The sequence below is a fragment of the Crassostrea angulata genome, chromosome 8, assembly GCF_025612915.1.
Source record: "Crassostrea angulata isolate pt1a10 chromosome 8, ASM2561291v2, whole genome shotgun sequence".
In the NCBI taxonomy this organism is placed as follows: Eukaryota; Metazoa; Mollusca; class Bivalvia; order Ostreida; family Ostreidae; genus Magallana; species Magallana angulata.
This window is the reverse complement of record NC_069118.1, coordinates 7,687,291-7,700,171: the sequence shown is the minus strand read 5'-3', so window position 1 is coordinate 7,700,171 and position 12,881 is coordinate 7,687,291. Positions and strand designations below refer to the sequence as shown.

The 12,881-nt window shown below is 30.3% G+C and overlaps 3 protein-coding genes across 3 annotated transcripts in view; all 3 read right to left on the bottom strand.

Annotated features, from left to right (window-relative positions):
- LOC128159060 (polyglutamine-binding protein 1-like) overlaps window positions 1–12,881 on the bottom strand; it is a 161,150-nt gene that overhangs the window by 89,261 nt on the left and 59,008 nt on the right. The gene's annotated exons all lie outside the window — the stretch shown is intronic.
- On the bottom strand, window positions 2,232–3,858 carry LOC128159071 (complement C1q-like protein 4). The gene is made up of 3 exons (XM_052822122.1): window positions 3,811–3,858; window positions 3,172–3,210; window positions 2,232–2,855 (listed from the first exon to the last, which is right to left on the bottom strand). The coding sequence occupies exons 1-3, from the start codon at window positions 3,854–3,856 to the stop codon at window positions 2,452–2,454; spliced, it is 489 nt and encodes a 162-aa protein (XP_052678082.1). The 5' UTR covers window positions 3,857–3,858; the 3' UTR covers window positions 2,232–2,451.
- On the bottom strand, window positions 10,995–12,821 carry LOC128159068 (complement C1q tumor necrosis factor-related protein 4-like). The gene is made up of 3 exons (XM_052822119.1): window positions 12,706–12,821; window positions 12,110–12,175; window positions 10,995–11,412 (listed from the first exon to the last, which is right to left on the bottom strand). The coding sequence occupies exons 1-3, from the start codon at window positions 12,761–12,763 to the stop codon at window positions 11,015–11,017; spliced, it is 522 nt and encodes a 173-aa protein (XP_052678079.1). The 5' UTR covers window positions 12,764–12,821; the 3' UTR covers window positions 10,995–11,014.

Genomic DNA, 12,881 nt, shown 5'->3' with positions numbered 1-12,881 from the left:
TCGAAATACCTACAAATCCCTTTCACATACCTAATTAATGTAATTATGAGCTTCCGCAATCTTAAACGAAGATTTTTAACTTCAGAGGGTATAGGTTTTTTTTCCTGAAATATTCTTCATTCTCACATATACACGTAATCTCGTGAGTGAGCTTTGCATGGTTCTAATCACCAAATATTTCATTTGATTTCAATGTAACATCTGTACATGTAAATAAACAATGTCACACTATAATTTTAATGTGAAAAAAAATAAATCCCAAATGTTTCAACTTGAAGATACACAACGTCATTTAATAATTTAAATGGGAAAACAAAAACTGAATTACAAACATTTGCACATGTTTATAGGCAATGTCACAACATTATTTTAATGTAAAAACCATAAATTAAATCACAAAAATTTGGACTTGTATAACGACTATGGCATACCATAATTTAAATGTAAAAACTAAATATTAAATAACTTTACAATCATTCAATATGTTTCCATCATTTTTCATGTATTCGGATGAAATAAATAATGACTTACACAAGCAAACAAAGCTGTCGGTGTTTGTTCCATGGAATTCATCTGATGGATGTTTCATCTATGCAGTCTTTTGCATCTGGTGCAATTGTAAAGTTATTAAAAGTTGTTTGCAGTACTATTATAAGCTTGAAATTGTTATTTATGGCCCTAATCATAGTATTTACAGAAAGTAAATCGCTTAACAAAAAGATATATTGTCCTCCCTGTGACAGCAAAGTAAACAATTAAACCCACAACTGATACAAATGCCTGATTAGATGCTTAGTTTTTCAAAGAGAACAAACAGTCATATAAACCCATGACTGAAGTAGCAAAAACACTGGTGATAGGAAAATATGCAATTACTTGTAATTATATTACAGCACTTAATTTCTTCTTGTTCATTAAAATAACATCGTGGCTTTAAACAAAATTCCCTTTCTTACTATGACAACGCAAATAAGAAAAAAATTAGAATTATAAATTTGTCTGTTAATAGCTGGCAAGTCATTAAAGATTTACTTTGAATAACACGTATCAGCAAACAAGGTCATTCTTATGAAAGTCACTTTGTTGTGATTGCTGTTTATGATAATTACAATGGGATTAACACAGTGAGAAAAGAATCTGAATTTGAGGTTACTTGATGAAAAATTTCCATTTATGAAACAGATATCTCAATAACTTTCGATAATATCAGAACCTTAAGTTTACATCAACATATATTCTTAACTGTAGCTAATAATAAACAGCTGTAAAAATTAACTTCAAATATCACAAAGGAAAACCAAAACGTTATTTTATCTTTGAAATAGCGACGTTAACAGATGTGTTTTTGACGCTTAAACTTTAGTACATTGCGGATCAAGTAAGGCATTTTTATAACCATGAGCTAAATGGTAGCAGATGCCATATGTATTATTATAAAGTAAATCAGTTTTTACCAGACAAGTGGTCTGTAGAAACTATGAGGAAATGTGCAGCGACAATGATTATTGTAAACCATTTTTAAATGTATGGTATATGGTGACTGATGTTTGTAGAATAATAGATTATAAGCTCAAGTTTTGCCGAACGATTAAACCAACGTTGTCTTTCAATTTAAAATAATAGGGAAAACGATAATATAGTATATGTATGTTGTGCGTTTGCAAATACTTATTGCATGTATGTTTCAGAGTAAGTCGTGAATTGTTCATTCTAATTCAATTTCATTTAATGAAATGCGAATCTTGCGATATTTTTTTAATTTCAAGTTATAAAACCTTTGCATACAATGGTTATTTATTACTTGAATAATTATGATGATAAGGATATCACACCATTCTATAGCTATTACATCTTGTATCTCGTGTTTTGTTGTTTTGTGAGGAAATGAAAAGGGGTGTATAAGTTGTAAAATAGTCTTAATTATTGCTGGTAACAAATTTTGTTTTTATATAGCCCAAACACTGAAATAATTATTGCATTGCATAAAAAAATTATTGAATAGCCTTGATTTATTTGGGTGTATTCATTATATACACATGCAATTCCATATACCCCCAAACTGAACTGAATGAGTCTATATTTGATATGTTTTACTTACACATTTACAGTTCTTGAAAGCTTATAAAACAACATACAGTTTGTTAATAGTCTTTCATTATTAAAACTTCAACAAAAATGAAAAAATATTGAACAACGTTTTCATCATACCAATTTATTCCTATAAAGTCAGAGTACATTAATTAAAACACAAAGTTTATCTAAAATATAAAGTTTGATCTTTATAATTTGTATGCAGGTAGCTGATGTTTTACTGATGATGACGATATGAAAGTTTCATTTGTTGATGCTCTGTACATAGCGACATTTCAAACTTTCGAAAACGTGAAATGCGAAGTGATTTAAAATATTCCAAAGGACTGTAAAAATGAATTATTTGGTGTGCGAATTTATTTATAATGTTGTAATTAAAGAGCCAGAAAACAAATTATGTTTACCACTGATGTCGAGTTTTGCAATTCGTCTGTTCTCATTTTGAATCCAAATTTTGTCTTCTTTATTGAGAAGAAGGTGCAGGGTTATTCCTGTTTGTGGGTATGTTCCTGATGCAGCAAACAACACTGTTTGCATTTTTCCATTCTTCATGATGTCAAGATGAACAGAATTGCTTGGATGGCTCATGAGGCTACAGGAAATAGTGTAGATACCCTTGTAGGGTGCAGTAAATATCCCCGTGGACGGTCGATAAGCTCGACCTACATTGGTCAGCACTTTGTCATACTTCACGATTCCAAGACTGGCGATGTTTGTGTCTTTTGACAAAAGTGCAGTGAAAGCAACCGCTGGTATCCTTTCTCCTACAAATAATATGAAATGCCAAAAGTTGATTTAAATATCTTTAAGTTTGCGGATAGAAAAAAAAGTTTCGAAAACAATCGACTTAAATTCGATTACAAGAGCAGCTGTTATGAAATTTTATCGATAAACAGAAAAAGGGAGAAAAGACATTTATTCATAACTATTTAGTTTTTTCATCTTTCTATTTCTTCTAATGTTGGATAAAAACAACTTAAGTTTCATTTCGTTGTGTGATCTAAATAACAAACAAAAACCAAAACAAAAAACACCGTGATCATGAATTTTTAAAAAGTATCAGTAACAATATGAACTTACTTAGTCCAAAATATTGAAACGTGCGAACAGTGTTTATATCTAAAAAGAGAATAAAATATATCATAAGAATTTCAATTTCATAAGTTTAATTGATCAAAAGTAAAATGTTCAAAACAAATGAATATCTAATTTTGTCACCGTAATTTTTCCTGATAAATTTTATGGCATACACTTAACATTGCCAAGATACCAATAATAATCATGTAAACAAGTATTATACGCAGTTAACTTACAGTTAACGTTAAAAACGGATCACGAAAACTGTTATTTTTTTCTGGAACGTAAACAACTAACGACGTACGACATTCTAGTGATATATCCCATTGTTATAACTGATTTTTGGTTGCACGTTGTCCGTTATCCTGCACCCTTTTTCAATGATAACAAAACGTATTGAGGAGGAATGAAATCGACAAACTATTTTGCAGAGCAACGTTTTTATATTCAATTTGAAGTATGATTCATTTTTGTATCAATTAAGAACATTAGATATTTTCTTGTTCTAAACATCTAAACATTATTTACGTAAAACTACTTCACCAAATGTGTTCTAGACTATTTTAATTCCTAAATCTTAACATAGAGTGTTTATAAAGAGACGACGACAATGATGATGATGATGATTGCAGTGGTACTTACATGAACAGCTCAGCATCAAACTCAGTAATATTCCAGTTAACAACATATTGATCTGTATCGAAACAAAGATAAGTCAATGTCTTTGTTTTACATTACCGGCTGTAATTTATTTACTAAACATTCAATATTTATTATGAAGTGTTGAACATAGAATAAAAACATTTATGCTATTTACTGTACCTTTCAAGGCTGAAGTATGCAAGTAACTGATATGCATCGCGCATGTTTGGTGGTCTTTATATAAAAGAGTCGGTCATGTCAAACATATCAGTTTCATTTCAATGATGTAGGTACAATTGCTTACTGATGTAGGTAAATATGGAAGTGCATCAGTTATTTTAATAACATTAGTATTTCAATATTGTAACTTTATAATGCTTTAAAGTTTTGAATTTACAGTTGACTATTCCAACCTCTAATGATAAATCGCCGCTTATTGATAGAACTGCATCGTTAGCCGTCAAAAATGCACAGCAGCTTTGATGCTAAATTGTTTCAAAGAAATACCTATTATACCGCTCATTATACAAACTTTTATAATCAAGCGTTGCATTCGTACCCTTTAAGGTAAGGTTTGCGTTTACAGGGAGATAACTCACACATTTTCATTGTGATGTAACACCAACTACCCTTTATTTCAGTTATGACGTCAAAATTTATATGACGTCATAAATGCATTTTATCAATTTCCACGAAAACGAAATCCGCATCATATGGTTTTGAATAGTGTTTTAGAAACATCAGATTACACATATTACATATTCTAAGATACGTTTTTCCTGAAATCGGTGGACTTGGAAAGGTTTCAAATAAGATGTTTTCGTTTTCATAATAGTAGTCCAAAATTAAGACTTTTGTTGCATTTTATTCTATTTTTAGACAGTTCATCAGAAAGTTATAAAAGTGAATCATGATGTTAATAGTGATATTATTTTCGAACATTTTAAGCATAAATAACCCCCGTAATAGTCACATATAAATGTACATATTTTCACAAAATTGTTTACATTTCATCAAAATGAAAATTGGAAATCATGAACTTTGACCTTTTGTAGTTATAAAACGGGACGGGCAAAATTCATTTGAATTTCATGAGAAAAAAGACTTTAGTATAGTGAACAAAGTGGTATGTAATTTTGGTACAACCTCTAAAAAATGCAAGCCGCAAACCTTACCGTAATGATACAAAATCGAAGAATTTCGTAAAGCGTTATATGAATTATCTCTTTTAAGTTTTCTAATTCTTTTCGGTATTAGTGGTATTTTTACTATTACATTCACATTTACCTGATCTGTTAATGTACAAGTTATGCATAATTTCTAAAACTTTAGTAAAAGCAAACAGACAGACAAACACTCTCTTGTAACTAATGACTACATTTGATACTTGGGTTTATTTATTTTTTGTGAGTTTTGTGCATTTTGTTGTCAAAGGATTATTTTTGTATAACATGTTTTACTGATTAAGTTTTAACCTCTACACGAGTAAATTAAAAAAAAAAGATTGATTTTCATTATTATATTTGTTTTGTATTTCAGGAAAAGTGTACAAGAAGAATATTTATTATGTTGAGGTTTGGTTAAGTGGAAAGCTCATTTGTAAAAATCAGCAGAAACATTTAAAGGTATGTTCATAAATAGAACGATACGCCGATTAAACCGATGTTAGCCAAATGAGTATGTGCTTTACATCTATAGTTTTCCTAAAAGAACATAATTTGATAGTCTCTTTCTAGGTTTTTGATTTAATTAATTTTTAATGTATTTTTTTCTTTAACAATGATACAGATGCATCTTAAAATTAATAAATCACTTGCATAACTATATACTAATTTTAAGGTCAGGATCTAGTAAATAAAAGGTGCCTACAGGTTTATAAAATTTAAAATATAAATTCTTTCAATGATGCTTCATAACAATAGTTTTGTTCGAAAGGGTGTACCGGGGCTAAAATGAAAAATCATGTTTTATACTGTCATTTTCAATGAAATATGAAGGAATTAAGGAACGAATTTTGGAGTTTTGTCCATTTTGACGAATAAAATATATCTAGAATGCCTACAGTCTCTCCAAAAATAGAATGAAACAAGCTCTTGACCTCCTCTTTAAAATGATATCAAATTGAATGTAGGTATCGGGATCGCTTTTCCTATGATTTATTATAGAATGTCAAGAAATTGTTTAATTTTCTACATTAATAAATCTACATAATAAAGCTATTATTATGAAGCTTCATTGAAAGAATTTGTATCTTAAATTGTATAAACCTATGAATTATGTCCTAGATCTTGAACTATTTCTTAAAGACAGGAAGAACGGATTTGTTAATCCTTGTCTATTTAATATCCAAAACCAGACAGTATATGAATGCGTAAGGATGGCAGTTTATTTACCAAAACATATCTTTGATAAAATATAATGTGTCAACCTTAAGCTTTATGTTGAATTTGTAAATAATAAATGCAAATAAATCTGAAATAGATATAAATGTGGTGTGATATGTTGATAGTATCAATTGTGGTACATCACTATTTCTTCAAAATGTTTAAAAAGCCAAGAATATAAGAATAATCATTCATGATAATGAAAATATGACATTGCAAATTTTCTATATGTTACTTGGACTATATCAAATAGAGTTCAAACAAAAAAATAATTCTTTAAAAAATGATAATGGTACAGAAAATCTGTACAGGGACACAATGTTAAAAGGATAGAGAGATCCTCGATATCTGTGTTGGTAAGAGTATAGATGAGCAGTGCTGGGTAGGAGAAAGGGGTACTATACTAGAATGTATGCACAAAACAGGCCAGAGGTTATAGCTCGATGTCTTGATCTTCGTCAAGTAATTTTTGTCCCTTTTCATTATTTTTATAATAGATGAAAATAAACGAAGCACATTCTTTTTAAATCCTTATATCTATATGAAAACTTTCAACATTTCAGTTTCCATCAGCGAGGACTGTATTATCCGATACAAAATGGAATGTTATATCATTTGGAATTAAACTTCTTTTTATACGGTAAATTTAATAACCTAACAAGAATTAAAAATCTCCATTGCGTATGGTACATTTAAATCCAAATATAAAACTTGTTTGTATAGGGTTTTTAGTTAAAGGGTGCACAATTTCATTTTATTCACAATATTATAAAGTATACAATTTTTTATCGTAAAGGTTATTCTCTTTCGATAAACAAATTATTTCAATATGAAACACGCTAATAGAATGAATTGTCCAATTTTTAAACCTTGGTGACATCGGAAAATAAATTGTTTTATTATACACTGACTATACAATAACACACAATTAAGCATTGTAAACATTTTAAGTATTTTAGTAAACGTATAATTTAAATAGCTTAACAATGCATACATGATTGTTTAAAAAAATGAAAAAAATGACAATACAATAAAGTATATCAAGCAAACATTGGAGTGTTTTCAATCAGCTTTTATCTTTAAGGAGGCTGGGTGGCCAATAAATCGAAGCTTGAGTTTATTTAAGCGTGGATTATTTTTTTAAAAATTGTTTTGATTCCATAATGTGTTGATAAGCTAGTATATGTATCTGTAGATGTGTAGATGACTTACTATTTAAACTGTTTCTTTCCTAGACTACTACCTGATCTTAATCCAATTTCTGTGGTGGCATATCTCTGCCCCTTGTATGCAAGTTATTTTTCTATCAAATATGTCGACATGCAATATAAATATGTAGACATAAAACATGGTTATGTCAACATGCAACATAACTATGTTAACATGCAAGAAAATTGCAATCAAAAGAGAATTATAAAAAATCTCAAAAAATCTCAAATATCGCCAACTTGTGACATCCAAGATGCTGGATGCTACTTATTTATGTCGACATGCAACTTATTGATGTTGACATGCAACTTAATTATGTCGACATTCAACTTATGTATGTCGACATGCAACTTATTTATGTCGACATGCAACTTAGTTATGTTAACATGCAAGATTAATATGCTGACATGCAACTTATTTATGTTAACATGCAACTTAGTTATGTTGATATGCAATTTATAAGTTGCATGTCAACATATTTATGTCGCATGTGAACATAACTACGTTGCATGTTGGCATAAATAAGTTGAATGTCAGCATATTTATCTTGCATGTTAACATACATAAGTTGTATTTCGATTAAATACGTAGCATATAGTATCTTGGATGTCACATGTGGGCAATATTTGTGATTTTGGAGGATTTTTAAAAATTCTCATTTGATTGCAATTTTCTGGCATGTCAACGTAGTTATGTTGCATGTTGACATAACTATCTTGCATGTCAACACATTTATCTTGCATGTCGACATATTTAATTGAAATATAAATTGCAAACAAGGGGCAGAGATATGCCACCATAAATTTCAGATATGATAAGTTAAGTAAATCAAAGTACTGAGAGTACTGAAAGACGGGGTCTTAAAAGTTTGAATTTGTAATTGTCCACAGTTCCAAAAATTATGAGTTTGAATCAGCTGTTTCAATCTAGTATGTTGAAATTCGGCTTTTTGCAATTGTCTGATACTTTGTCTAAATTTTGCTACATCCCGGCCGGGACTGTTCTTCATAATTGTTGAAAATTGGCACAACGGTATTTTATGTAAGATAAGACCCCAAGGAAAAATTTTAAAAACTACAACTAACCGGGAAAATCAAAACAACTATATTTAAGTAGATAGTTTAAATAATTAGATTTATCTAATTATGTGATCCAAGGGAAAATCCACAAGTCGGACGGTATCTGTTATACAAGGTTTATGAAAACTCCGAAAACTCTCAAACAGCTGAATAACCGAACAAAGTTAACATTTGTATACCAATAACAAACACAGGGACCTGCGTTAGATACTTCTTTTTACAAGAAGATTATTCCAAGTACTATAACAATAAAAAAAAGTCTGTCACGGTAGCCATTTTGATTTTTTAGACCGACTTGTCTGTCACGATTTTCTTGCAGAGATTCATATAAAATTGAGAGGTAAAAATAAATTCGTTCGCCACTTACTACTTTTTTGTGTAAACTCGTGCATCATCTACACGAACTACCATACAACCGTTCCTTTCATTAAAAATCATACTCCGAAATCAGTCAACTGCTTTTCAAATCGATCAAACAAGAAAATGGAGACCAAAAGTGAATGAATCACGTCAAATTTTGGGGTAGACCTTTCCTGATTGGCTTTTATATATGTCGTTAAAAATAATTGATAAAATTAATGTACAGAGATAACCCAGTTAAAGGACTGGTTAGAAAAAAATAAAGTTAATGTCCAGATCAGTTACTTAATGCTAATGAAGGAGAGTTGGTTTCATGTCTAGGAAAAATGGTGGTAATTTGTTTTACTGACAATTGATGAATCAATAATTATTGTATGATAATTGTTAATTTTAGCTATTAATTCAGAATTATTTGATTTTAAAATTCTTAATATAAGCAAAGTTAACGCTTTTAACAGCAAAATTATCAAATGTTGTAGGACATTGTCATTTCAGGGATCTGTGTCCTTTCAATAAACTCTTGTCTATTAAGCGCACATTTTCATACGTGTCTTGGAGAAAATGAACTTAATTTCGAAAGCGATTTAATTTCATTTTTTTTTTCGAAGAGCTGCAATAAAGGATTTGTAAATCAAATTTTTAAAATACGATAAAGACTTGTAGTTTTTAATTTTCTTAAAATTTAGATAAGCACTATTTTTTTTTTACATGTACTACCACACGGTAAAACTCTAACACATAACAACAATGCATTATCTCTGAATTCATAGGTCTAATATTGACCGATGGGAGAAAAATTAAATGAGTTTCAGATGAGAGACATTAAGATATTGATGATGAATTCTTTAAAATCATGAATATGACTGGTTTTGTCCGTTATAAAGTATAAAAAAAGTGTAAACTTATGTCTCATAACATAAAAAAAACTTACATGATTATATATTCCAACTAAGCTGTCCAACATGAACATTAACATTTAACTTGGTTCTTCAATCGATAAGATTGTATATATTATTTGATCTATTGGTCACCCAAAATGTATAATCTATATAGATTATGCTTACTATACATTGTTCAAAATTTAAATTCAGTTTAATAAACTAAAGAGTCAATGAACGAAAAGGCAAATTCAGACTTGTTTTTATTTTCTATGAACAAAATTCCTTTAAATATGAACAGCAGTCATAGCGAGACTCGAAGCCAATGAAACACCTATTTAATATGTAAAACATCTGTGTATATCCCGTCCAGATTTTAGCCTCGGCTCGCGCATGAAGTTCGGTATTTTTCAGGTGAAAGAATGTTAAAATGAATTCACAACTTTTCAAAAATGGCACATTGCGTTTGGGAACTTTACTTTCGATTCAACCTTCAACCTCTTCTATTGATTAATGAGCTCGTCCACTGTCTGAATCGTCGACGGCGTTGCGCATTCAGTTAACTCATTCCACCACTCACTACAACTATTGAACCCGAGCAAGAATATTTTGATCAATAAAGCTATATTTGTTTATTTTCTTTATAGAATTTGGTTTATACATAGAGGACTTAAACAATTTAATGTGTGTTTTTATTATATCTTTTTACTATAATGCATGGAAAGTTTCTGCACTATTTTCTTACGCGTAGACTAATTCATGTGTTCTACGCGTGCCTTCCGGTTTGAGACTTCGGCTGACAGAAAACTAATAAACGGGGTCACGTGACCCCGTGTAAAAATTATCATTATGTAAAGAAGAAATTTAAATACTTAAGTTTAAATGATTAGATATTAGCTATATTTAAAATTAGCCATCTTCTTCTAAGGATATTTAAATAGTCTATAAATGAACAAGACCATTCAGCCCTCTTAATAGGTCTCCAAGTATCGAAGTGGACATGGCACTGGCTTCTCACCGAGTTCGATCCTCAGGATTGCATGGTTGTATGTGAATGGGTTTGTAATTGTACGCATAGACACGTGGCCATACCCTGTGCACCCCGACTTCCTCTTACATTGATGATTCCCTTGCGCTAGTCAACGGGAGATATTAACATACATTAACATTGTACAACTTGTTTTTCAATGTAAAATATAAAACGTTCAGTTCAATTTTAAACAAAGCAGACCTCATTCATATTTCTGTAGATTTGGTTAAGAATCACAACAACAACCTTTAAAGGGCCTTTATTTCATATTTGTGTTATCAACACACCAGAAAACAAATTATAAGACCCGTGGTCATGGAGACTGGCTTTATTTTCGCTGTGGTTTTGAATCCAAATATTGTCTCCTTTCTTAAGAAGTAGTTGCAGAGTTTGAGCAGAGTGAGGATTTGTACCAGATGCAGAGTAGACTATGGATATTTTTTTACCATTCTTCATGATATCGAGGTGAACATAATTGCTTGTACTACTCAGGAGGCTACAGGAAATGGTGTAGATACCCTTATAGGGCGCAGTAAATACCCCTGTGGACTTGTCATAGGCCCCTCCGACATTGGTCAGCAAGCTATCATACTTCACAACCTCCTTACCGCCAACTGTTATACTTTTGGACAAGATTGCACTGAAAGCAACAGCGTTTTTCTCTGAATAAAAACAAAGTATACCTATTTATTATCTGTGTAATTCATATCATCTACGATCTGATAATTGGATATCAAACGAAAATTCCACTGTTTACTCTTAAATGACCCGTTACTGAAATATTTAACGAACAATAAAAACAAGAGACCATGGGACTTATCGTTCACTAGAGCAACTATACACATGATAAATTTCGCTTTATGGAGTCATATACAAAATATCTGGACAATGAGGTAAACTAGATTTAAAAATATATATTTTCAAATCTTTTTCCAGATCTTTTCATGTCGAATATTGAGCCCCTTTTGTAACAGGATGATATCATAGTTATATCTCATTTTGAACATTGCAAATCAAACTTTGAATCCTTTGAAGAGCCCAAGAAGATTTTGAAAGATTTTTTTTTCCAATATATTCCTAAATAAAAATCCAACTCCCCCCCTTCCCCCATTGTGGTCCCACTCTACAGATTTGATTCATGATTTGAACAATGTTGAATCCACGCTACCTGAGGTTGCTTCTACACAAGTTACAGCTTTTCTGGACGAATAGACTTTTAATACGATTTTTGAAAAATACATGTACCAACACCAATTTAACAATTCCTAATTATCTTCTTTGTTAATGTCTTAAGATAAAAAATGTTTTTTTCATTAATGATGATACAAAAAACTAATTTAAAAATAAAAAAGCACTAACCAGCAGCTATTACTTTTCCAGCCACACTTTTTCCGAAATATTGAAATGTCTGCACATTCTGTATATCTAAAAGAAATAAAGGGGGAGGGGGGTAAAATACATCAAAGTAGTGTCAGTTTTAGATGTTGGGCTCAACATTGTAGAGGGGGGTCAATTAAAGCGTGCATTGGTTGTTGGTTTAAATGTCTATAATGAAGGTAAATTGTTCTACTTCCAGCATTTTTGGTCAACGAGTTTTAAAGGAAACCATTCGTTTGAATAGAAAATGTGTTATTGTTTAAGAGAGGAATCGTAATCAGGTTAAAGACTGAATACATATTTATGAACTGAGATATCCTCTACTTGATATGTATTTATCAACAAATAAATAATTGATATAAAAAATATTGATCTGTTCATATAGCAAGTCGTTTGCATGAGATAATTTACAGGTTTCAGTTTGTTTATAGATGAATTCGTTACTCTAATGCTACTGTCTCAAAATTGTTTCCGATTGATTTCTGAATATTTACATATAGTATAATGGAAGTAAAAAAGAAAACAATGATGATGATGACAATGATGATGATAATGAAGATATTTTTGGTGTTACTTACATAAACTATCTAAACAGCTCAGCATCAAACTTCCAATCAACATTCCAATCAACATCATAATTATTTCTATCGAAACAAAGATAACATGTTCATTTGTTAAAAATGTTTAACTGTTTTTATTATTTTACTGACAGCATTTTATATTTTAATAAAGTATCAAACATAGACTTAAAAAT